We start from the raw sequence: 26,305 nt of genomic DNA, 5'->3' as shown, positions 1-26,305 counted from the left end.
GGACAAACCAAAAGCAAACTGGGTACTTAGTTTACTTTTGTGACTGAATTTATGCCTCTTAAACACAGCCACAAGTGTTTGCCCTGTGGAAATTTATGTGGCTGTGTTAAGCTGTGCAGCTCATGTGTCTGAATCCGTCCTCCTTTATAGCAAACGAAGATGTGTTACTCCTGTCAAGAGAAGCTGGACTGTGCTGAGGTAATATCTGAGTGGTTCCACAAGCTCAGAGAGATTATGTGGAAGTCACAGACATTTAGACACTGGCATCAGACGTTGTCCTCTTCTAATCCTGGAGCTGAATGCAACGAGGGCTCCGCAGTGTGGAGGAGCAGCCAGAGGAGCACGAAGGGCTGTGGGATTTGTCTTTGATATCGATGGCTTTGCTCAAAGTTCAATGCAGAAAGGCTTTCAGACCAAAGTTGAAATAAACAAGAAAATGAGTTTCAGAAGTTTGCATTATTCATTTAAGCTTATAGGAATAAACAATGAGATGCTGCCAGGGCTGTGTGAAACATGGGTAAATTTGAGTCTCAAGTGCTTTACCTCATATCATTGCAGCTGTTTTCAATTGGAGCACTTCAGGGTCAAACCAGGAAGAAATTTGGTTTCTTAATTAAAAGAAAAAAAAAATCCTTCTTTACATCCTATTTAATTAAAACCCTGGGTGTCAGGTTCTGTGGTTGTGGAAGAACTCGGTAACAATGCGATGAATAATTCATTCCCTGTGTTTTGTTGGGTGCAAAAGGCAGTGGTTTTGGATGGGTTCATAACAACACCCTCGTCTTTCTGGTCCCCATCCCGAGAAGGAGCCCGGGGGATCCCAAATTACGCCATGGGTGCCACAAGTGGAACATGGGTCTTTCCGAGGTGATTTGCATCTGTCAGGGGTAACATGGGGCCACTGTTCCCGAGCCGTGAGCTGCCTGCTGGAGCAGCAGCACGTGTGTGTGTGTGTGTGGCTCACGTATGCATTTCCGTGGTGCTCTGCAGGGGTAAATGCATGCATAAAAACCTCCCTCCCCTGCCCTGCTCCCAGCAGCTGTGCCTGCGAAATCCTGTGCCAGTGCCAGGATCTCTGCCTCAGACTCAGGGTGTGTGAGCAGGCCCAGGGCAAGCTTGGTGAGGTTCCTCACTCCTTTGAGACCCAAAGTATTTGTAAACAGTCTTTCATTTCTTTATTTTAAAACCCTTTTTCCCCGCTGAGCAGTGGAAGATCCAGAGAGCAAACAGCAGTGACAACGTGACCGAGGAAGATCTTTGCCAGCCTGCAGTCCTCCGTCCGCTGCAGTATGCTGGCTGCTCTCAGCTGGGCACTAAATTGATTTGAAACCAAATCAAGTCTCAATTACAGCAATATCAGCTCTGGGAGAACTCACGTCCTTTTCCCTTTCCTAGGAGGTAGAAGTAACTCGCTCACTGCTAGGTAAAAATAACCAACCGCGTGCGTGTTCACAGCATTCCTTCTCACATTGTTCGACTGAAATAATATTCTCCCGTCCAATTCTGTTGTGATTTAGTCACCGAGCTGCAGACTTCCAGCTATAATTGTCTCGCTGTTCCGTTTTCCAGCCGCGTGCAATCTCCAAGAACTGTGCAGCTTCTGTCTAGACGACCCTCTGAGAGATCTCCCTCTGTGGCCTGGCTGAGCTGTGGCAGTGACACCGAGCCTGGTGATGTCAGCCATTTTCGAGACTGATAGCCGTGCCTCTCACAGCTCACTTAGCCGAGGCAGGGCCGAGCCTCGGAGTTCGATTCTGGCACCAGCTGCAAGCCCACATCTGCACAGACGTGCACACGCACGGATACGCTTTTGAGGATGGCCTGGGCACCGTGCTGGTGTTGTTTTAAGCCTGTTTCCACCAGCATCCGTGCAGCACTCCTCCTTGACTTCTTGCATAGAGCTTGAAGCGAAATTTAACGAGGACTGATCCCCTACGCCCACTGAAATTGAATTAGCAGGGAACTTCGGCAGCACAGGGACCTGCGCAGATGTTCTGCTGGGAGATGATGCAAATCCTAGTGGCACAGTGGATCCTTTTTGCTTGAAACCAGATCTAAATTTCCCCAAGTCTTCCCAGAGTGGAGGTGTCGGCGTGCTGCCACATGAGATACAGAGGGGGGCTCATTCAATTTCCATGAGCTCTGGAAGGAGCCCCTCTTACTGGCTTCAGCAGGGCTCGGCTCGGGTCAGGGAACATCAAGCCCACAGGGATGGTGTTTCGTCTGCTTCTCTCCGGTCGTGGCGTGTCAGGCTCTTCAGCAGCACAGGGGAAGTTACTGTAGAGGAGTTCCTGGAGGAACACGTTTCTCCTGTTGACCTGAGGGCCTAAGGGCTGGTTCTGCACTGCCAGGTGAAAAATGTGCTTAGGAGCAGGAGGAAGTATTCCAGTCCCCTCTGCTCTGTGTCCATAGCAGTCATTCATAGCTGAGGTGGGACTCATCTCGCCCAGTGTTCGTTGTATGCAGTGCTGGGTTTTGCTGATCTTTTTTCTGGGTGGAAATAGAGCGGAGAGCTCTGTTTCACATACCCACACGTACTTCTCACATATGTATTCAGGGATTTCAGGGTGACTAGGTCAGATAGGAGTGTCAACAATTTGGACGTGTTTATGTGGCCATGTAAATTCTACCCCAAGGCTGTCTCCAAACTAGTAAATTAAACATGCCTGGTACTGTTCTTGGCCTTGAGGCCAACTGGGAGGGAGACACTTGCTTCCATGCACTAGGTGTCTCATCCTCCAAAACAGGGTGGCTCTATGCAGACTTCTTATTAGGAGTGAGCCCTGCTCCCTGCTAACTCCTGAATCGTGCGCAAGAATGATGTGAAAGACTGCTGCTTGGCACAGATCAAAGCCATTTCAGATACCGTGGTAACAATTTACACTGTACATAATCAAATTCTCATGCTTATAAATGTTCCCCAGCATTGTTTAATCTACTAGCTTAGATGTAGCTGAGGTGGGCACCCTGTGTTTAGGGGGAACAGAACAGGTGAGCTGGGCTGAAATGTTTCCAGTCTCACCTTTTCCTGTTCCTGCAGACCACAAAACCAAAAAGTTTTGGTCCATGCTTACATGCAGTATGGCTTCTGTCTCTCCCATAAAGCAAATTTTAAACCTTAGGCTTAAACTTGGCAATGGAGTAAAGACGTAGGGCATGGAAGACTGACCATGTTTGGTCTTGACTAGTCTCTGACCAGCCAGACAAAGCTTCCCATGTCTTCCAAGAAGAAGGAATCGTGTTAGTTGTCCCCTGAATGATGCGTGACTCATACAATAGTACATCATGCTGTCACTGAAGGAGATAGAGGCAACCAGACCAGAACTCCCGTCACGGTATGGCCAGGGTGTGATACATGTGGTGGGGATGTGGATCACAGCCGTAACACTTCCCTACCCCTCTGTGTTCCCTAGCGGTGAGCATCAAGAAGCAAGATGGGTCGTCAGCACGGCAAATGTGTCCAACACAGCTCTAAAACCTTCCGGCATCGGAAGTTTCCAGTTGGGTGGGCAAGTTGCCTGGTGGAAAAGGCGTGCAGTTTAAACAACTGCTGTCCTAAGAGATCATTAAAATGAAATTGTGAATTAACATCTCTATCTTTACAGCCCTGGAGCAGAGTGGCTGCCTAGGTATTTCATAATGGGGTATCTAAGCCTGGCAATACAGGGCTTATGCTGCTAAATATGCTGAATAATATGCAGTATTATGTAATTTAATAACATTAAACTCGGATGTTCTGATAATTCTATTATTTGAAAGCTGTTTAATGTGTTTAATGCCACTTATATTTTGTAAGTCAGTCGGATTTGGGGCAAAAAAGATTTTAGGAGAAACTGGGGGGAGAACGATAGGAAATTGTGCAACGTACTTATCTGAGACTGCATCACATGGGCTGCAAAGCACTGCTTTTGCTTTTATACACATACCCTTGGCGACTCTCCCACTAGCAACAATAGTGCTCAGACTCATACTGATGTCACTGTTGAGTTATTTAATTTGACCGAACGAGATTAATGTGTTTATTTAAAACCCCGGTCAAAATGGAAAAGAAAAGCTCGGGACAATACTTCGACGTGAACACGTATGTTTTCCTCTCTGATGATTGCAGCGTCGCCTTAACTTTATCGGGGCAGCTGTTGACACACGCTAACGCCCGGGAGACCCCCGCAGATAAGAAGAGCCGGCCCTTTTCCCCTCCAGCAGAGCCTCCTGCACCGCTGCTGGTACCTCAGGCTTTCATCCCAGCCTCTCCTTTCTTCCTCTTGCTGCTCTCAGGGCTGACCCGCAGCCATCCCAGCCTTTGGCAGCCACCGGCGGGTTCTCTGCAGGCTCTGATGGGCAGCAAGGGACAGGCACCTGGGAGGAGCTGGAGCCCTGCAGGCTGAGCCCGATCCCACGAGGCCTGCCGGCCCCAAAGTTCATCCGCAGTATGTTTTACAAACAGCTCGAGGGTTTTTTCCTGGGATAAATCATTCTGAGCTCATTTCTTTCTCACTTGTTCCTTCTAAGTGTCTGGAATAAACTTCGGCTCTGATTCAGTATCAAGGATCCAGTTAAACGCTCCAGGTTGTAGGATTTTTGCAAATACAGAGGGAAAGAGAAGTCAAGGATCTGAGGTTTCTCATTGCTTGCTGGGCCAAGTTTAAGTTTGAGCAGTTCTGTGGGGCTGCTTATTGATTATTGAATGGTGCAAGTGGGGTGCTTGTTGCCGTACTCTACCAAGAGCCTCTCTCAATGTCTAATGACAATCAGACACATACACAGAATAAAAATAAAGCAATTGCACAACCCTGACCCTAATTCTGTGGTAGGCATGTGAAGCAAGGTGGGTTTCCTTTCCCTTCCAGTTCTGTAGTTGTTCTGTCCCTATTTTCACGCTACCTCCTGTCCCCTGATGCTTGGAGTATGGACCTCCTGGTGGAGCAGCAGCTACTGCTGGAGCTTGTGACATGCCAGGGAGGCTCCTTCATGCTCTCTCTCCTTTGGGACCCACAAGGGCCATCGAGTCCTACTCCTGGCTCCACGCAGGACCACCCCAAAATTAAACCATGTGGCTGAGAGCGTTGTCCACGTGCTCCTTGACCTCCAGAGCGTGCTGCAGGGTTGGGTGGTGCTGGAGGTGTCAGACCCTGCTCAGGAACCAGGCTTTGGGACAGGCCTCCTGACCGGTGTCCCCAAGCGCCCTTTGAACTCATTCTAACCGCTGTGAATTTAGGAATACTGCAGAATAACACGGTTTGGGAAGCCCTGCTGCTGCCACCACCAGGCAGCATCTCTCTGTCTCCTCGGTGGCTACGTGGGGGTGAGAAGGACCTGCTCTTCCCACAGGGTGGTCACGGAGCTGCTGCTCCGGAGGCATCCACTCACCAGCTGCCTCCATCTCCTGTTTTAAGTGCTTTGTGCAGTCCTTTGGACTTGGTATGCACAGGGGGTCCGTGAACTATATTTAAAGCAGTAAATAGCTTGACATACAAGGACGTTTTTCCTCAGAGTTCCAGTCAGTGGAAATATGTCATTTTCAGCTAAAATTAGACTGGCTCCAGCTACATTAAGAAAAGAAGAAAAAAAAAAAAAGTAAAATAAAAACAAAGAAAAGCCCTCAAGAACTAAACTCTTTCTGTTGGACTTTGTCAGAGTAGCAGCTCCTAGCAGAAACAACCCAGGATCCATCCAGTACAGACTGTGTCCAAAAGCCTGTGATTTTCATCCAAAAAACTTTGAATTATTGGAGACAGCCAAACAGACTGGCTGGGCAAACAAGGTTTTCTCTTGCAAAGTGAGACAATGTAAATAAGCTTAGAGAATAGTGATAGATCTTTCAAGGCACTAAATGAAATCTGGGAGTAGTTGAATTTTAAAAGAATTTCACAGTTAATATTGTACAGCTCTTGACAAGCAGAGTGAGATTGGAGGGGCAGAGAAGGAGTTGAATACAGAAAAATATCCTACTTGTTGCTCCCATACAATTTGCTATTACAGATTTAATTTTGTAGAAGACGCATGAGCTGAACCTACAGCTACCAGCATAGAAAAAAAACAAACACACTACATTTTCTTTCACAATAAATACACCCCCAATCTGCAACAATTTTCCTATTGCATTCAACTCTGACTACAAGTGAAAGTGACTGGACACTTTCTGAGGTCCAGCTGTAAAATGAGTGTGGAGGATAGTGGGGAGGAGAGACTTGGACACAAAATAAACACCACCAAACAAAAGCAAAACAAACAAACAAAAAAGCAGAAAATGATTGAAAATTAAATGCACATTTTGAATCATTTGTCTTTCAAAATATTCTGCTGAAGGAACAATGAAAGGAGTGTGTGAAGCTTAACTCTGTACTGTGTTGTTATTCCAGGCTTCATCGGCAGTTTCTTGATGTTTGGGAAGTTCTGAGACCCACCCTGTTGGACTACTCGTGACCAGCACCTGAGACTACAAAATCCTCTCTTGGAAGGAAGCGTCCATCTCAATACTGTAAAAACTCTGCAAGCCTTGCAAGGCAGGAGAGTGATTCGTGCTTCCGTTGACACTGGTGTGTGATCTCTGCTTCTTATGCACTCCAGCACCCCTATCAGCTCCTTGTTCTCCTTCACCAGCCCTGCAGTGAAAAGGCTGCTGGGCTGGAAACAAGGAGATGAAGAGGAAAAGTGGGCAGAAAAAGCTGTTGATTCCTTGGTGAAGAAGTTAAAGAAGAAAAAGGGTGCCATGGAAGAACTGGAAAGGGCTCTAAGCTGCCCGGGTCAGCCCAGTAAATGTGTCACGATCCCGCGTTCCTTGGATGGGCGGCTGCAGGTGTCTCACCGCAAGGGGCTGCCCCACGTCATATACTGCAGAGTGTGGCGCTGGCCTGATTTACAGTCTCACCATGAATTGAAACCACTGGAATGTTGCGAGTTCCCATTTGGCTCCAAACAGAAAGAAGTGTGCATTAACCCCTACCATTACCGGCGGGTGGAAACCCCAGGTAATTATTTCACCTCCAAATGATTCACATCTCTCCCTTAGCTCTTGTACTGGCAGGTCTGTACCTGGTGCATCCTAACGAGTCCTCCTTTGGGATCTGAAGAGGCAGGCTCTGTTTGATGGTGAAGGACCCTGGCTCTTTCCCTGCCCAGGGGCATCACAGTCATGGCCATGTGTGGTGAGGAGCTCCTGGCAGGGGTCCACGTGTCCTTGGACCCCTGAAGGATCTTGTCCAGGGTGCTGAAAGCGAGGTTCCTCTCGTGGATGTGGGTGCTGGTCATCCTCTAGCCCTCTCCCTATAGACCAAGGTCACTGCTATGCCCATGTGCATGAAGGCTGGGCACCAGCCTGGTCTTACCACCTTGGCTGGGTTTATGCCTCATTGTCTGAAAACCAAAAATCGTCTCATTGATCCAAAGGAAAAAGGTATAGCTCTCTCTGTAAAGATTAGAGTTGCAGTAAGATGGCTTGTTTTGCCATGGTTGTGAAACCAGCTCAGTTGACTCCTCTTAAAATGCCTGATGGTATGCCTTCAGTGGGATTTAATGACCTCAGTGGGTAGTTTATGTGGAATAAATCCCCCAAGTTCTCATAAAACTTTTTTTTTTTCCACCGATGATCCTGTGTAGACTGGACTTGGTCAGCGTTGAAAACTTCTGACCTGACTGAAGGGTCATTTAGTTGGGCTTTGTGTCAATGAGACAGCTGTTATAAAATTGCAGTGTTCACTGTTGACTTCTGTAGGCATCTTAGAAAGCAGGGTAGAGATCTCGAGCGGTCAACCTGTTCCCCTCTCCCCCCACTCCCAAGACAAAACTAATTGCCAGCTACATTCCTGACAGATGTTTTTCTAATTAGCTCTGAAAATCCCATGCGATAGAGGCTCCACAACCTCCCCAGGCAAAAGAATCTATTGCTTTGCTCTCCTTGCAGTTCAAAATGATTTCTAATGTCTAACCTAGCTCTCCCTTGCTGCCAAAAAATCGCAGTAATTCAATTTACTAATGGATACGGTTGGTAAGTGTATACTTATTATTCTGTGATTACTCTTTGTCTGGCATGAACTTTACTCTGAGGTGACATTAGGATCAGATAAGTGAACTGTGGGATGTTTCTTTTCACACAGATGAAATAAGGGAGAGACATTTGTTAACATTTGTTAAACAGGGGCTGTTCCCCTTCCTGATAGTCCACCCGCTGCAGCAGAGCTGTCATTTTGAAGTTGTATCTGAGCTGCTGTAAACATTGTCACGACTAAAATTTTACAGCTGCGGGGAGTGGTGCACGTTGTCAACAGTTTTCAGTGGAAAGAGCTGATCTTCTGCCTTGCTAACGTAAACTCTTCGAGAAACTAAGAAAAGATGCTCATAAAATATCCCATGTTGTGTATCTTTCTCCTTGAAAGCTGCAGTCTCCAGTGCCTTCTCATTTCTTCTGGTGTAACTCCCGCGTAGCTAATGGAGTCTCCTCAGCGCCGTGGCTGACAGCTCTGCACGGGGCTGTTTTAAACCCCCATCTTCTGATCTGGTCAGTGCTCACCGACAAGAAACAGTGCTGGGATGACCCAGCAGCTGCTAAATGGCTTTCAAGGCTGATACACAGAAGGTTTCAGCTGTGAATATGTCCCTACCATTAAGCCAGTGAAACAGACTGGCTGTGTCTGCACTAGTACGTGGAACATGGCCGTAGTATTGCTGAAATGCCAGCATGCTCCCCAGCACAGCCGTGACCTGTGCTGGCTGGCATGGACCCACACAAACACTTTTGGGCACCTTTGATGTGACCACCTTGTTTTGGAGGGGAAAAAGAAACAGCTTACAGCACTGCCAGTGGCAGTAACGCAGCTCGGGGCCAGTCGGAAAGCAGTGCTGCAAATGGGGGTTGAGGGAAGAAAAGAAATGAGCTTGGTGGGGAAGTTGAAGCATTGAGATCACCACAAAAAAGGCTGGGAGCAATTGATCTATGTGCCAGTCTGCTCAAACAACAGTCCTATTTTTTTTTCCTACAGGAAATCTTCCACGTCTAGGCTCTTCCATATTACTTCCATACCAGTGTCTGTCCTTTTGGTGCTTACTTTCATCACTGAGTCTGTCTTGCCGAGTCAGCCCCTCTGTGGCCAGGTTCATTACCTTTTATCCATAATGAGTGAGTCGTGTCCAAGATGGGAGGGCCTCATCCCTTCTCAAATGGCCTGGCAGATCCCTTCACCAGCGCGTGTTGGTCCTCAGGCTGCCCAGCCATGTCATGGTCTGTGCTGACCAGTGCTGCACAGGCTGTGTGGCTTTTGTTGCTGCTGCAGGTGTTCTCAAGTGGATCTCCCCCTTGCAGGTCTGTTGACCACAGGTGCCGTTTAGGAAAGAAACAAAAAAAGATTTCCTCCGTTTGTGCAACATCACAGTGCAGGTAGGGGTTAGGCCACCTAGCCTAAAGGAGGTAGAGATGATGGTTAGACTCCCTAGGTTAGATTCCCTCTTGAAGGGCTTGTCATAAGTCTGGATGTTTCATTTTCAGTAGAAGCTGCATTTCTGGAAAAATACAAAGCCACCTAAACACTCACCTTATTTTTATATGAGATCATTGATGTGCACTGTGGCTGTAGATAGCAGGAGCCGAAGTGAACTTAGACCAACTGATAGCTTTCATCAACCCCCTGTAGGACTGCAGTGTGGTATCTTCCCAGTTAGAAGACCACCTGATGGTCTTACTGTTGGCCATGTGTTTGATGTTTGTGAATGGTCCTGGGCATAGCGAACAGGTGGAACATGTGGGTCTCACCAGAGGATGGACCTCTGAAGGTAGTGGACTCTGCAGAGATGGGCTGATGTGTCAGAAGTAGTAGCACGGATGTTGTACCTGGAATCAAATAGTGAGGCAGACAGCTTGCTTGCTAGCACCTGAGGTCACAGGCTCAATAATCACAGTCCCAGCCAGGTTTCTAGCAAGAATTGTTGCAGCTGAGGAGAACAGGAGAGAGCCTAGAGCAGGAGAGGCAGTGGTGGCAGGACTTGGGACATGCCTGTGTTTGCCTTCAGTTGAACAAAGGTTGTCAAACCTTGTCTCTTTGCCCAGAGAAGCTGTGGGTGCCCCATCCCTGGAGGTGCTCAAGGCCAGGCTGGATGGGGCTTCGGGCAACCTGGTCTGGTGGGAGGTGCCCCTGCCCATGGCAGGGGGTTGGAACTGGGTGGTCTTTAAGGTCCCTTCCAACCCAAACCATTCTAAAGTGATTCTATGGTCTGTGAACACTTAGGGATACACAGAAGGAAGGATCCTGGCTCTGAATAGCAGGTAGAAGAAAAAGACCCCACTGAGTGGCAAAATGCAGGTAACTTGCAGGTAAAATGCAGGACAGACTGACCCTGATGCACTCAGTCACTCAGTCTCATGCCTTTGGTCACAATTCCTTCAGAATGACTGAGCCTTGGAGGGCGACCTCCGTTACCAAAGGAACAAGGAGAACAAGGCCCTCAGGGGATTTTTTTTTTAAAGCCACAAACAAACAAACAAAATCTCTGAATTCCTCACCACCACAGAGGCTTCAGCCCTCTAGGCAGCCACAGAGCAGTCAGTGGAAAGATTGAGTGAGGTGGCAAAAACTGTACAGCGGAGGAGCAGAAATGAAGAGTGCCCTGGTCAGAGCTGGGAATGAGTTCAAGGCCTGAAAATTCCTCTTGCTGACTCACTCAGGGCGAGTCAATGGCTTTCCCTGGCAAGTGCTGTTCACACATCTCCATTCTCAGCCCTCATTTAGAAAAGGAGCTGCTCCGAGTTCTCACAGGGCTGAGGAAAGCAGCTTCCCCAGCAGCGGTGCCCACGTGGAGGTGCCAGCACTGCTCAGCACCTCTGCTGGGTGTGGAGGCATCCCCGGAGTTCTGGCGGGTAAGAAGTTAACTTCTACAGTGAACCCCTGCCATCACTCCATTATTTTTTTTTTTTAAGTTTTTAGTGCTCAGTGCTTCACTTCACAGGTGACTGTCAAATGCTCTGATGGCACATGCCAGTGGCTGGGCAGGATCATGGCTTAACCCTGGCCCAGCATCGGCGTGGTGCCCCGAGCAGGGACCTGAGCTGCTGCTGGGACCAGGCACAGCTCCTCCTACCAAAACAGCCCCAGCTCTCCCTGCAAGCAGTGGGTGCTCATCTCCCAAGGAGGGTGTTCCTGCAGCCTCTTCTCATGCACATGTTTTGCATTATCTCTCTGGTTGCTTTATAGCAATTACTCCTCTCTTTCATTACACTGGATAAATGAGAGTTCGCTGTAATTAAAGGTGCTAGCTAACCTACCTAAAAAGAATTGGCCTTACCTAAACGGAGCTCTTGGGCCCAGACAATATGTTTAAACACGTTCAGACAATATATTTGTGTCAGCATTTACAACCAAGGGTGCCCGTTGCTGTTTGTTTCCGTAAGCCGATAAGGATGGACTGAAAGATTATGTGAGGCTGGGTTTTAGGCCAGAGGAACTCGACACCAGGTCAGTCGATACAAGCCTGCAGGATTGTTCCCGTTGTTGGGACAATTCATCCTTGTCACAAGAACCCAAATTGCCTCCCTATCTGTTCTTGCTTTTAGATCTTGGAGATTCATTTCCCCTGCCTGTGTTTAAGGCCTTAACAAAGGCAATTAGGTGCTGAATGAGCTAGTGACTAAAAGAGAAGTCTTGTGGTACGTTATAGGTGCTATTATCCCCTCCTGCAAGGACTGCAGAGGGACCCAGTTAAAGCCCAAAGCTGAACTCCCATGTGCAGAAACACTTAGCAAGCTTCCTTGTGTTCCAGCCTCAGGGCTACATCTTGTAGGTAGGTCACCTAGTAGGGTTTCCAAAAGTGTTCTGGCTCCAGTTCTGCTCTTGCTCCTGATCTGTCAGAATCCAAAATCCGAAATCATTCAGGTGAACTTTGGCTTTCACAGTGCTGCAATATCACAGCACAGTGTAAGATCCAAGTGAAAAGATTTAGTGAGGAGAGATGCTTTCTTCTATTAGAAGCATAATTTCTATTATTTTTCTATTTTACACAGATGAATTTGGCTTTCAGTTTTCTGACCTGCATTTTTCACGTCCCAATTATCAATCATTGACATTTGTCTCCTCATGCTAGATCTTTTCTAACTATATTGCAAGAGATAGATTAATATTACTGCGATATTCAATTGCCATTTACATTTCATTTTAAAGATCCCACTGTCTGGCTGGCAACATTTTCAGGTACCTGAAAACCTTTTAAATCTAGTCTCCAGCTTCTGGTCTGTGCTTTTTTTTTTTGCCAATCTGGTGGTAAAATAATGCCGTGTATTGCAGACTGCTATTAATTGATATTAAACTTGGCTCTGATTTTGGCAAAATCTGATTATAATATTAAGCAAACCCCTGATACTGTCATCCTTTCAGGAAGGAAAAGTAATTTCGAGACGGAGGAATGTGTCTGTTGCATTCCTGTAAGAGGGCTGTGTGCCCATGCTGTACATGTGAATTTTATGGTACCTTGCTTAAGTCAGGAATGAGTCCATATTCTTCACATGGAAATGCAGAAGCTGGCTGCAAATCTGGGAAAAAGGGTCCCAAATCATGTTTTGATTCTTGTTTTTGGACAGGTTTGTTGCCGTTCAATGACTTGTATATAGACAGCAATATTTGGGTAGCATGGAATATAGCTCTTTTTGACTTACAAAGAGAGATACTCTCAGGAGTGCAGTTTAAATCGATTTTTATCCATTCTTGTTTTTATTTTCAGTCCTACCTCCTGTACTCGTTCCAAGACACAGCGAGTTTAACCCTCACCTCAGCCTCCTTGCCAAGTTTCGAAATACTTCTCTGCACAGCGAGCCTCTGATGCCACACAATGCCACCTACCCCGATTCTTTCCAGCATCCCCCATGCACCCCTTTTCCATCATCACCCAGCCACATGTTCTCCCAGTCGCCCAACAGCATCAGCTACCCCAACTCACCAGGAAGCTCTTCTGGACCAGGGAGCCCCTATCAGCTCACAGGTAAGAACGAGCTCTCAGACATCCCAACAGAGGCTGTTGAGGCTGTTGCCAGGGTCTGGGATCAGGAGGCAATTCTATGTGCTCCCTCCAGACTGTAGCTACAGATTGAAATGTTGGACAGGATGTATTTGGAATGGGATTTCTTGGGACTGTCTCTTAGTATTGTCTCCCTCCTTCTAATGGAGGCTCAAGGAACTGAGAGCTGTAGTCATTCCACTCCTGAAGTGCCTGAATAAACTTTCATGTTTACTGTAAGGGAGAAGTTCAAAAGAGGAGCAGGTGTGCCCGGCCACCTTCTGCCCAGAGCTGCCCATCCAAGCTTCTGGGACAATCCATGGAAAAGAGCATTTGCAACACCTGTATCAGGCAACTTTAATGGAAGTGGTCAGGATAGGGATCTTTACAAACACCAAGAGAGACAGAATAAAATGGGGAAATCAACACACACCAATTATTTTTAATATATGATGATCCCACTTACTGCAAACTTCAGGAAGTTAAGGTGTTTAATAATCTAATCCAACACTTGGTGAAGCTACCAGGCAAATACCCATGACTTTGAAATGTGTTTCACATTTCCACAGTTCCGAATTCAGCAGGGTCAAGACACTCAGATTGTTTGTGTTGTGAACTCCTTACTTAGTATTGCTCTAATTACCAAAAATTTAACTATTCTTTTACTGTTAAATATATGAAGAAGGTGTCATGCAACACAGCTGAGAGCTAGCTTTAATATCAAAGCATGGTGGAAATTCACTTCTGCACTTTGTTGTGACTCTGAAATAGTTTCAGCAATCTCAGCTTTTTCACAAGGATGAATTCAGATCAGAACACTGTAGATTAATGTTTTAAAGTGTCAACTACAAAGCATTTAAATTCATGTCCTTAATGATATATCTGTTCTTATTTTAAGTGCAGGAAAGATGTTTATTTTCACAAGGTATTTGTAGTATTTTAACTTCCTTTTAAGCCGGACACTTTCAACATTTTTCCCTTCCCGGTACACTCAATGGATTTCTGTTCATTTCTTCTCCAGATCTGTAGTTGAGATTAACTCATACTTAGCAACATCCAAACACTTCAGAGAGTAGTAGGACTTGTTTGTCTTCTCCCATCTTTTTCTTTCACCTCTCTGTAACCGAGCTGGATTTAATGGAGCTGGTTCTGACAGGTAAATCAGGACCATTGCAAAGTACATAATGACTCTGACTCGTGTGATTTAACTGAACTTGGGGCCTGGCAAAGCTACTTAAAAATGTAAGTGGCTCAACCTGAGCTTCAGTATGTCACAGCACAGTGAATGCTGATAAACATAATTTGCCTGTGTAACGATCAGGGATGAACTATGTAAGGCAAACTAGGACTAGATCAAGAACCTTGAGTGGGATGGATGACACCAAATATAGATGTCAACAATGCAAATTTCTGCATCTGATGCAATTGTTTATACTCTCTCTGTAGTCAACAGAGTAAAATACGCACTCCTAGAACAAGATTCATTTCCTCTTAGGGTACATGTCTAACGTTGCTGAGATGCACCATGTCTGGAAGTACCCATTTTTCTTTAGGAAAGTTCATAGTGACTATCTTAGGTGTAGACATCAAAATACCTGGATAACCACATTATTTCTTTCTGTAACTTGTATTATCTTCCACTGTTTCTTGATTTTGTTTTATTGTCCTAGTTTGCTGCTTTTTCTGTGGGAATGGTATGCCCTCTGTATGTTAGGAATATTGTATAGTGTATGAAATTCCTAAGTCATGAGCACTACTTGAATAGAATTAATAACATTCCCGTGCAATGCATATTTAAAAGTTTCAGTGGTTATCCTATGAGACAGTCTGCATTTATCCACTCTGGGTGAAGTTGCTGTGTTTTGAGGGCCAGTCAACAGACCCCATACACAAGAGGAAATTTCAGCTTGGACCTGGGTTAAACCCTGGACTTCTCTTAAAGATACTCTTAACCCTTTAGGCTCACATATCACTGTAACTTGCACATAGGTCCATTGAATTTCTGTTCACTTCATACTTTCAGAATTTATGTAGTGAACATCGGCATTTTCCAATATGAAAACAAGGTCACTTTGACTTCGTAAAGCCTCCTGCATTTCTTGAGAGTCCCCACTACGGAGAGCCGCTTTACGTTTTCCAGCTTGCTATGCCATAAAGGAAATGAACCAGGGTCTGGGCAGGTTGTGAGTTGGTACTTTTTCTCCACGTTTTTCTTTCATTTCCATTGCTGTTTGATGGGAGACTGAACAAATCAGAAGAGGGCTGTGCTTCCCTTCTAGGACAGAGATGAAAAGGACAAATCTGGAGGTAGTTTTGCCAACTCTCACTTTAGAAGGCTTTCCATGGGCCTTCTTTATAGTCTGTGAAGAAAGCAAGCTTTCTCCCAGAGGAGCAATTACAGTTAGCTTCTGCTCTTAAATCATCCTCTGCAAGGGTTTTACATTTAGGAGAGAAGTCTGGAACTGAAGGATCAAACTGCTTTGCTTTCTTAGTGTAACCACTTGCATTACCAGAGGACTTGGCGGGACAGTGCTCTGGGCCTGAGGCACTGTTGTGACTGTTCCTCCTTCTTTCAAGTGTACCAAGTCCAACACGGTTGCCCTCCCTTGCCATTCTTCCTGAACATATATTGGTCTTAATCTGGATACTGCAGTCAGGTTCAGATCTTTGCTTTGTTTTTTCTAGCTAAACAGTGCAAAAGAAGTGGTAAGTATCCACCAGGAAATGCTGGGGAGCATTGACCAACGTATTGATTTTGGTTTCTTTTCTTTCTTTTCTTTCTTTCCTTCTTTCTAACAGTGGAAACTCCACCCCCACCTTACCATGCAAGAGAAACTCCAGGAAACTTAAATGGGCGGTCAATGGATGCAATATCTGAAAGCCAACTAGTACTGTCTTTGCCCAATGGAGGTAAATCTGCCGATGGAGAAACTGAAAGTAAATAACTATTTGTACTATTCTTCAAAGAAAAATGTTAAGCAAAAAAAATATTATTTGAACTAGGAGGTTCAGTGATCTGTAGTAATAGATTTCAGACAGTTCTGAGGGTAAGGCTATGTACTAGACATGTCCATTAGCTAGCAGAATAGGATGATCTAAGAATTCAGTGACTTATGTGCAGAGTTACTGAGTTTAGACCTTACTTGCGTCCATGGATTACTACAATCAGAAAGTTGTTAATGAAGGCAAACAGTGTTATCTACATTGTAAAGACAAAGATATCAAATCAAGGATGGAGAGGCAATACAACACAAAAGAGCATTATCAATATCAAAACTTTCTTTATCACCTTTAGTTGTGGTTTTCATGTACTTTAAAGTTGTACATTTGGGAACTTTCTTACTACCATCTTTGTGTTAATGTTACGTTAGTGACTGGCTAGAATGGAAAAGGAGATATTCTAGTGAAGTACAAAAAGGCTTTTACAGAAGGCCAAACTCTATGTCCTTATATAAAAGATTCTGTAGTGGGGAAGTGCATGGGTGGTTAGAGTAGAAGGGACTGGGATATTCCTCCCCCCTCTCAAAGCCTCTTAATGACCTCTCCAGTGTGGTCTCTGCTACCTCCAGACTATTAAGGCAGGTGATGCTGATCCTCCACCCTTTGAAGGCCACTGCTGCAGAGCAGCATGGGGGAATTGAGTTCCTTTGCTGTGTTTTCCTCTGGCTTCCTCCTGCTGTAAAAGAAAAACCACCATTGTCCTTGTAGTCCAGTGTATTGCAGTCCTAAACAAATGTCCTTTACAGCATATGGACTGAACTCTGCACACACAAGCACATTAAACAAGTAATGCCAGGCTTCTCAACCATGAAGTAACACGTATGTATCAGAGAACCGGAGGAGAAGCAAGCTGAGGATGGTAGTGTTAATAACAGATGAGTACACAGAATGGCTGGATAATTACTAGTTATCAGACACCAATATTTTAAAGTAAATTGTCGAGATTTTAATCTCCTTACCATAATTTGCCATCTCTGATCACTGCCACAGTGAATCTTAGTTGGAATTTTATTAGAGGTTGAGCACAAAGGTGCTCTGGGGGCAAGAGGTCTCACATGCCTGTGGGAGGCAGGCAGGATAAAGTTTCCCACTAATTCCTGCAGGACGAATGAGGCTCAGAGATTCTGTTACGGTATTGAGTCTTCGTCTCTGAGTTAGAAAACCTGGGCAGGGTTTAGATCCGAAAGAAATGACCTTGATGACATTTCCACTTACAGTCCCACATGGAAGCAGAAAGCCTCAAAGCATGCAAAAAATTTGGGGGGGAGTGATTGATTACTTCTGAACTTCAGCGTTTGGTACTAGACTGAAGGCTTGGCTCAGTTTTGACTTGCTTTGAGCCCATCTGTCATCCCTAGCTGCTGCTGGTGTGCAGAGCAGATGTATCCCTTACTATTTTCAGTGTAGAGGTTGGGTCCCAGTTCAGCAAGGAATGTCAGCATGTGCTTAATTTAATGCATTGGAGTTATCACTTTTAAGAACAAGTGGGACTCCTCAGAGGCTTAGAGTTAAGCTGGAATACCAGCCCTTTGCACATTTGGAGCTTCAATCATAAAATTAAGAAGAAACAGAAGCTGCTGTTGAGATAAAGCCTGACATAAGTGACTGTTTAGATGAAGAGCTGGGAGGATGGAAGGGGGAGGAGAGAGGAAAAGAGACAGAGAATGATTGTTTTAAAAGTATTACTGAGACCTGAGCGGCTGATTAATTTTGTTTCCTACAGACTTTCGGCCTGTTTGCTATGAGGAACCCCAACACTGGTGCTCAGTTGCATACTATGAACTCAACAACAGGGTAGGGGAGACTTTCCAGGCTTCCTCTCGAAGTATCCTCATAGATGGATTTACAGATCCCTCAAATAACAAAAACAGGTTCTGCCTGGGACTGCTCTCAAACGTAAACCGCAATTCTACTATAGAAAACACCAGGAGACACATAGGAAAAGGTAAGAGAAAATCCCTTCTCCTTGGGAGTATTCAGAGCTTGAAAGAGCTATACATTGCATTAACAAATTTAGCTGTGTTTGTCTTAAAAACAAAGCTGAGATTACTTCTGAAATAGAAGAAAAGCAGCTGATCCTTTTCTGACTGGATAACAATCAGCAGAGTAGCTCCTTACAAAAGCTATTTACTTGGCCAGCAAAGAGAAAAATGTTGTTTATAGTTGTATGTTCTAATTTAGCAGTATGTATTTTCATTTTATTTATTAGAGCTTCTGGCAACTGGGAATATTGCCATTGAAATGCCACTAAAAGGATAATTGCTGGTGCCTCAGGGCTGGTTCTCCTACCACCAAATAACAAAGGGAGATGGATGAAACACTTAGCAGTTGAGCTATTTAGCTGAAGAACTCTACAAGAGTTCTTGCCTTTGTAGCTTTTTCCCCGTAGCAACTTAAGAAAATCAGTCCAATCTGATTCCCTTCCTCATCAGCTTCTCACTAGTAAAACCAAGTCATGGATTCTGCCTCCAGCAGGTCTTGTGTGCTCCTCTTCTGGTGTGTGCACATCTTGGGCACACCAGCTCAGAGGTTACTGGTGGCATGTAGGATGAGACCTCACCTGGATACGCATGGCTCCACACGCTCCATCACAGCTCATTAGGGCTGTGTAGGGCCTGATATTCTCCCAGAATTTATTGTTGTTTGCTGTAGTGAGTCAGAAGCCCTGTGCTGGCCACTTCTCTGTGCAGATGAAGCTTTGCCTGTTCTGGTATATCCAGTCTAGACTCATTATCTTGCCAGCCCAGACTCTCACCAGTAGCTGCCTGGGAATGGATTCCCTACTGGGCTAATTAACTCTAATTGTTCCACTCCTATTATCTTGTCAACCTCACCTCATTTCCCAGGCCTAGAGCAGTATTTTAATTGGCTCTTGATAGTCTAGTGTTGAATGACGGTGTACGAGGAAGGTCTGAGACAAATGTGACATAGTTTTAACAAACACCAGTGAACCCGAAGGCTGGTGCCGGAGACATTGTGCTTAGTTCTTGCACTTTGCTCCAGAAGGAAAAGAAGGATCTGTGTTGCAAATGTGCAGTGTGAAGCTAGTGTGATGTGTCTAGGACGGAGTAGTTTAGTGTGAGGTGAGCAGTGGAAAGGAGTTGCACGTCTAGTTCCAACTTACTCAGAAAACAAGGCAAAGCTTCTCTATCAGCATAAGCTGTCAAAGGGGTGTAGATCAAAGCTGAGCCCGGCCCTAAAAGAAGAATGACAAAAGATCCTGGTCAAAGCTGTCATTTGAGGATGTTACATCCTGTGAATTTCTGCCCCAAAAGAGGAAGAGACAGAACAGGAAGAATATGAGGTAAATGCTAATGGTCCTCATCCTTTCAAATCTGAAGATGTGCCTTCATTGATTAAAAGTCCTTTTAAGTCTTACGCTAGGAATCTGCCCAAGGGAAGGGAGCAGGCTGCCCAGAGAGAAGCTTAGTGTATCTGAGATCCTTAATTTTAATGCTCTTCCCTGTTTATGCAAATCTTAAAAAAAAACATGTTCAAGTGGAATAGAAGTGGCACCAGTACAGGCCTGCAGAAGAGCACAGAGCAGCTCCAAAAGCCTGTAGTTCAAAGGCACGCTGGACAGATGAAAGCTACTGAAATGGATACAATTGTCACATGTTAACAGGGGAGAAAAAAAGAGTGAGTAAACAAGATTAGCTCAGTAGGATAAGGATATGCGATTGAATTGTCATCTAGTGTATCAGCGTGAAACGGTTTCCTGGAAATACCACATCAAAGCTAAAAACAATCCAGAACACAATGCAACATCTACTAGCAATTGGACCTGTTTCAGCAGTCAGACTTCAAGGACAAAAAGGGGACTTCTGATCAGAGTGGCAAAAAGATGTGGATGCTTGGAGACTGCTGAACCTCCACTTTCTGCAGAGAGCAATGAAATCCTGCTAAAACATATGGGCCCTTGATTTGGCCTTCTCCAAGCATGCATTCAGCTGGATGCCTTCCTTCAGGGTGCTTGTCTCTGGCGAATGAATACCAGAAGAATGGAAATGCACACTGACATTTCAGTGCTGCTGTATTTATTGCTTTTAAAAAGTCCACAAGGAAAAAGAAAATTATAGCCTCAGCTTTCAGAAGTTACTTTTGTGTTTTTGTTTTTGCAGTATGCAGTTTGGGTGATGCCTTTGGAAACATTCTCTTTTTCTTTTTTCTTTTTTTTTTTTTTTTGGAAGTTGAGTACTCAATATATTCTGAAAATCCAGCCTTTAAAGCTTTGCACCTAGAAGTGCAGTCACCCTAAATCAGTAGTCACACCTGAAGATCTGAGATGTGGCGAACATTTATGTCCTTGTTCTTCTCTCCTTCCCCTTTGCTCTCACTGTTTATTTCAGGAAGTTACACGGACTCCATCAGGGTCAGCTAGAGCCTTTGTGGTTTTAGTATCTAATGTCCTTCCCTTTCATCCTCCGTCCACGGGAGGGAAAGGAGCCTTAGGTCACGTAATAGCAGCCGCAGAGTGCACCTCCCCGTGATACCTGGCGCAGCTGGGCTGGAGCTGGTGACTGGCCTGATGGAGCTGTAGTCTTGCCTGTGTTCCCAGTGCAATACGAGCTTGTGCTGCGAGCCACACCTCCCTGTCACTCACATCTAATTTGAGATCTCGTGGGTGCACAGAAGTAAAAGTCAAGTGATGGCTTGAAGACAGACTAGGGTTCTTGTCTGAGTCACTCTGGAAGTCTATGGGAGAGCGTATTTTTCCCAGATCCCTTTCCCACTCAACCTGCTTTTCCCCAAGCCTTTCCCACTTGTCTCCAGAGGCTGTTTTTGTTTTCAGGATGTGCCGCTGCCCCTTGCTGTCATGACCACAGAATCAGGAACAGAGGCTGGGAACGTGTAACCAGTCTTTTTGTATGAAAGACAACCGGAATGAAGAAAATTATGACTGAATTATTAAAAAGCATAGTTATCACTAGCTTTGCAGACAGTCCACTTAGAGTCTGAATGTGTGCATTTATATGTCAGAGTTTGAATGCCATACCTGGGAGTAGGGAGGATTTTATTATTTTTAGTGGTGGTTTTTATGTGAAAAAAGGCCTGAATTCTTCCACTGCTCCAGGCCATTCATCTTATTTTCAAAGGATGACTCGGTCCCCTTCAGGGTGTGGTTTCATGCTCACGTTTAAGCAGCCTGGGTCCCCATGGCCATGCTGGCACTGATGAAGATCTCACTGCAAATAAATCTTTGTTGTTTCCTTTTGTTTGTTTTTAAGTTAGTTTTCATTGGGTTCAGTTCCCTGACCTGGGTGGCTGCCCAGTGTCCAAGCCTTGCTGCCAGCATGAAAGCAGGTGTGGGAAAAAGCATCAAGAACATGGGGAGAGAGACTTTTCAGCACCAGCACAGACTTCCATCAGTCTGAGCTGGCTGTGAACCTACTTTCTGTGGTGGATGGAGTGAGTCGACAGGTTTCTGTGCCTCTCATCATCTATCAGCTGAGGAAGGCATCAACACAATTAGCTTACACCAGATCTCTACCTTTAAGGTTGCCAAATTGGGCTAAGAACAATTCTCCCACCACTTTATATTTATTTTCATGCAAGCAGATGTCTGGGGGGACTGGAGTTCTTGAATGGATAGAAATGCTTCCATCTTAATTTCCCAAGGCATGGTAAAAGTTGGGGAGGTAGTGTTGGTAAGGCATTCAGGCACTGGGAAGTCCACCTGGAAATGAGTCAGTTTCTTGCTAAAGGTTGCTTTGAACGTGAAAGATCTGGTGAGTAAGTCAGGGACATGCAAATGTAAATATGTGGTTCTGATGTGGTGGATAAAATACAGAAAAGCTATCTTTAAGGGCACACCATGCTGTGTTTGAGCTGCGTCAGATAGGATCCAGTAGTAGTACATAGCGTGCAACGAAGTGGGTCTTGGTCAGCGTGCCTGTGCTCAAACCAAATAGATGTGGATGTGTAATGCGTAACAGACTTGTCAGTTCTCTGACAGATCTGATCCATGCTTTGTATATGGCTGACATATGTTTGACATTTTCTGTGTGTATACACATGTGCGTGTGTGTATCATAAAGTTCCATGCTGTTGGGTTAAAGAAGTAAGCCAATATTCACAGAGAAACAAAGCAAAATATCACATTGAGATATTTTTTTTCCTATACCAATACCTTGAAATGCTGTTTTTGACAATTTCCTCTTAATGCTGATGAATGCGCGGATACATGGATATACACAAAGTGTACTGTCTTTTAAAAGCCATGGTGTAGGCACTGAGTGCCTGGACTGACACTGGGCTTGTATGTCCACACCAGTGAAATAGTTAAAAAATTCACAGAAACAAACTAAATTACTGATATAACATGTTGTGAACAATGGAGGAATAATACCTGTCTTGTTTTCTTTCTCGAGGTGTTCATCTTTACTATGTCGGCGGGGAAGTTTATGCTGAATGTGTCAGTGACAGCAGTATTTTTGTGCAGAGCCGCAATTGTAACTATCAGCATGGCTTCCACCCAGCCACTGTCTGCAAGATCCCCAGCGGCTGCAGCCTTAAGATCTTCAACAACCAACTCTTCGCCCAGCTGCTTGCCCAATCAGTCAACCATGGCTTTGAAGTGGTATATGAGCTGACCAAGATGTGTACAATTCGAATGAGCTTTGTTAAAGTAAGGGTTTTTTGTTTTCTCTTGCCTTTCTGAAAAGGACAATCCCATCACTTGCTAGCTGAAAACTAGCTTGCTAGCTAGTAAAACTAGACCCTATCAAATCCTTCCCAAATAGGAATATGCACCCAAGCTGCAAATTGCATTCCAGAGACAGCCTGTTTTCTAATCTTGCCTTAAGCTTGTCTTGCAGGTGGTTAAAATCAATAGTTGTGGACAACCCTGAAATTTCCTAGACTCCAAAAATAACATTTCCATAGGCTCATGTGGAAAACAAGCAGAGACTGAACGGTGGTGTACCCCCACTGATTGCAAAAGGAGCTCAGCTTAGATGGGCTCAGCAGCATGTAAATGTAGCACATATCTTAGGCAGTTGTGATCTGTTACTGCTTTGCAAGGGAGCTTGGTAGAGCTACAGATTTGAAAAAAATGTCCTTATGTCTCCAGACCAATTTGTAGTCTCACTGTTACTATGAAGTTGTATATATAGAATTGTATACATATATATATGTATATATATAGTCAAGAAACACTAGCTCCTCCTTCAGCTCCCATTGAGCTTGTTGGGAACTGTCAATGTTTGCCGCCTCTCCGATCCCTGTTTACAGGTTTTCTTAATTCCTCATCGTCAGCCTCACTACCAGAAGGACTTCTTGCAAGCAGAATACAAAATCCAAAAAACCAACTGACCTTCCCCCTGTTATTTAGCATAAAGCCACCAAAGCCATTACTGTTTCCATAAGTGTCTTTGAAATCTGAATTTTGCAATCTGACTTCTCTGTGTGCAACGTATCAGCCTTTGTGGGAATTTCTTAAGTCTCTGAATGGCCCTCTAAGTAGAATGAGATCTCTTAAGCCCTTTTAGCACTTAAGATTTACTTGGGTGCCTGCTGTGGCATCTAAACCCCAGAGAATGGTGAGTATTTCAAGACTGTTTACAGATGTGCTAGACTTGGACTTCCCATAATGGTGCTGGGAAGAGCTGGCAGCAACGTTCAGCCTACAAATAGGGAAGTTGCACCATTAGGAGCAAGTCAATCCTGTTAGGTACCATAAGAAGTGGCTTGAGTATGTCCGTTCGTCTTGCAGGTTTGATTTTATACAAATGACGGAATCGAGCTGATTGAATTCACATCTAGGATACAACAAAACTGCTTGAGGCTCAAGCCCAGTTCCCCTGTATTCTGCAAAGCAGATGAGTAGAGTCCCAGGGAGCTTTCTGGCCCTTACTCTTCCCAGCCATTTTTGGGGACCCATCTGCTTAACTCTCTAAGAGCATTAAGGTGCCCTGTAAGTTCTCCCAAGAGCCCAAGCCAAAATCTCCGTGCTTGTGACCATGTTCTTGCTTTGTTCTTGGGAAGGAACTGACATCTTGTTCACACGCAAGCATTAGGGAAAAAAAAAAAGCAAGCGAGAAACCCAACAAACAACATTTTCTTTAATGGAAGACGTGAATGGGCATGTTGTTTGTAAAGGCAGTGTAGCCAGTTATGCAATATCTTCATTATCTCAGCAACTCAGGGGCAGTCTCTTTGATGTGTTATCTGCCTCCAAGCCCAGCATGGCAGCAGAAGTGGTGGCACTGATGCACTAAGTAACACAGCTGCTGTATTATCACCTTGCTTTGTTGAAACAATAGCAGCCACTATAGTGCCTCAGGCACCAGAAGACCTTTGCAAGGAGTTATTTTGAACCTTTTCCCATGACCTTTGGAAAATGGCTATGCAAATGTCACCCAGACTCTTCCTGGCCTGTAAAAACCCTTTCCTGTACTCAGTCTTCTCAAATTATTTCTCTCCGAAGGTGTGAGCCCTGGTGTGTTTAGTTCAGGGACAGAAACACTCTTGGGCATTGGGCAGAGGAGCATGTTGTCTATCAGACCCCCAGAAAATGCCACACACCACGAGACCCTAGGTACAGGGCAGTCCCGTGGCTTCTCCCCAGATTTGTGTCGAGGTGCTGCTGGGCAAGTTGAGCCAAAGGGCTCAGCCCTACACCACCAGTGCTTGAACTACCAGCTGGGAGGCAGGGCTGGGCAGGGACTAAGTCATGAGAAACTTGCCAGGACTGTATCACTCTCTTGAGGCAGGACACGGGACGGGGAAGCGAGGCTCCTGCCCTCTCTGCTACCCCTGGTGTGCCCCTGGAGCAGCTGGGAGGAGCTCAGCCCTCGGGCACATCTGAATGTACCATCGGTGAGAGCAGGTAACAATTTCCATCCACACAGCCTTCCTGATAAACCTAGCAAAACCAGGTTGGCTGCTGTCCCCTCTCCACAGGTGAGACAGCTGAAGCACAAACCAGAGAGACAGAGACCTTCACCAAGCGAAGGCCCGAAGGCAGTGCCCTCCCTCCCATGTTCCTGCAGGTTTGGGGGCTGAGGGGCTGACCCAGCACGGCTTGGTCATGCTTCCCAGTGCAAGGCAACTCAGTGCAGCCCAGTGCAAGGCAGCTTAGCACTTTGGGACGTGGCTGGACCCTGGCTGTTGCCCACGCAAGGTGGGAAGGGCTGGCAGGAGCAGCAGGCTTCCTCAGCAGGCTTGCCCCATGGTGAAAAGCTCGCTTCTAGACTCCCCCTGTGGGTATTGTTACCCTCTTCCCATCCTCTGTGCAAAACAACAACACAGCTTGGCAGGTTGTTCTCATTTTATTCCCATTTTAGGGGAGCTCCACCTCTGGGTTCACATCAGCCCTGGGGCTGAAGGAAGCTCCCTGCAGCCAGGGAGCCTGTGTGATCTGCTGTGATCTGCTGTGATCTGGGGGAGCCCAGGGAGCCCTGCCCCCGGGCATTTCACCCTCCAGCAGCACAGGCAGCAAGGGGGGAAGGTGGCTGGAAGTGTTTGGGAGCTGCCAGCAGAGGGAGATGCCCGGCCATCTGCACAGACTGCCAGACTCCTCACAGTCAGGCAGGTTGCATTTGCAACCTGCAATTCCTATTCCTACAGGTTTTCCATCCTGTTGTTCGGGGGAGATGCATCAACTCTGACACTTGCCCTTCTGGCCATGTTTTTTCCCTGCAGCTGAGGATTTAAGGCTCTTAACAAAGTCAGAAGCCTGACAGCACTCGAAGAGTGGCATTTTTTGCAAACATTTCCAGAACATTAATCTGAGTTGCCTATGAACACAGGCACTTGCTAGCCTGATAAATGTTGCTCAGGGCAGAAAAATGCTCTCTGATTAAAAGTACTCGTTGGGCTTTGGTGGGTCCATATCTTCATTTTCTGCTCTCTGCCCCTTTTCTCCATTAAGCACAAATGAATTTTATCCAGACCACTTATTATGGCATCTCGTTTTGGTCTTGGTCCTAGTTTTGCAGGTGGGTGTCTAGAGAACTGGTTCCTAGCATCCTCAGTAGTTTGAATTGTTCAGCACTCTACAATTTAGGTACCTTTGGTAAGCATTGGCGTTAATATATCTCCATGTCCCTCTCTTATGACAAAAATATCACCCCCCTGACTAGCATAACTGTAGGGTTCAGCTTCCCTGGTCAGTGGCCCGCAAATACAGAACCTCATCCTGTAGCGGGACAGCATTTTGCAGATTGCCCTGTGGAGATCAGAGCTCTGTTTTGTGAGGCCAGAAGTCAGCTGTGAGACCTCAGGCTCTTCCTTGGATTGCTCGTGTTTGTGTGAAATCACTGCACAAGCGTCGTGTCTCCAGAGCTTTGGTATTGGGCTGAAGACTGGAGAGCAGGAAATGCTGGGTTGGATG

At 45.6% G+C, this 26,305-nt stretch overlaps 1 protein-coding gene across 2 annotated transcripts in view; it reads left to right on the top strand.

Moving 5' to 3' along the window:
* SMAD9 (SMAD family member 9) overlaps nt 1-26,305 on the top strand; it is a 41,710-nt gene that overhangs the window by 7,689 nt on the left and 7,716 nt on the right. The window contains exons 2-6 of one of the 2 annotated variants that reach the window (XM_068673215.1): nt 6,360-6,968; nt 12,697-12,954; nt 15,769-15,879; nt 17,693-17,914; nt 22,341-22,597. In XM_068673215.1, coding sequence (XP_068529316.1) covers nt 6,557-6,968; nt 12,697-12,954; nt 15,769-15,879; nt 17,693-17,914; nt 22,341-22,597 — 1,260 coding nt within the window. In that variant the 5' untranslated portion in view covers nt 6,360-6,556. Of the gene's footprint in view, nt 1-6,359; nt 6,969-12,696; nt 12,955-15,768; nt 15,907-17,692; nt 17,915-22,340; nt 22,598-26,305 lie in introns of both variants that reach the window. The other variant, XM_068673209.1, reaches the window with a different exon arrangement.

Source organism: Anas acuta, chromosome 1 (assembly GCF_963932015.1).
Source record: "Anas acuta chromosome 1, bAnaAcu1.1, whole genome shotgun sequence".
Classification (NCBI taxonomy): Eukaryota; Metazoa; Chordata; class Aves; order Anseriformes; family Anatidae; genus Anas; species Anas acuta.
This window is presented reverse-complemented; position numbering and strand designations above follow the sequence as displayed.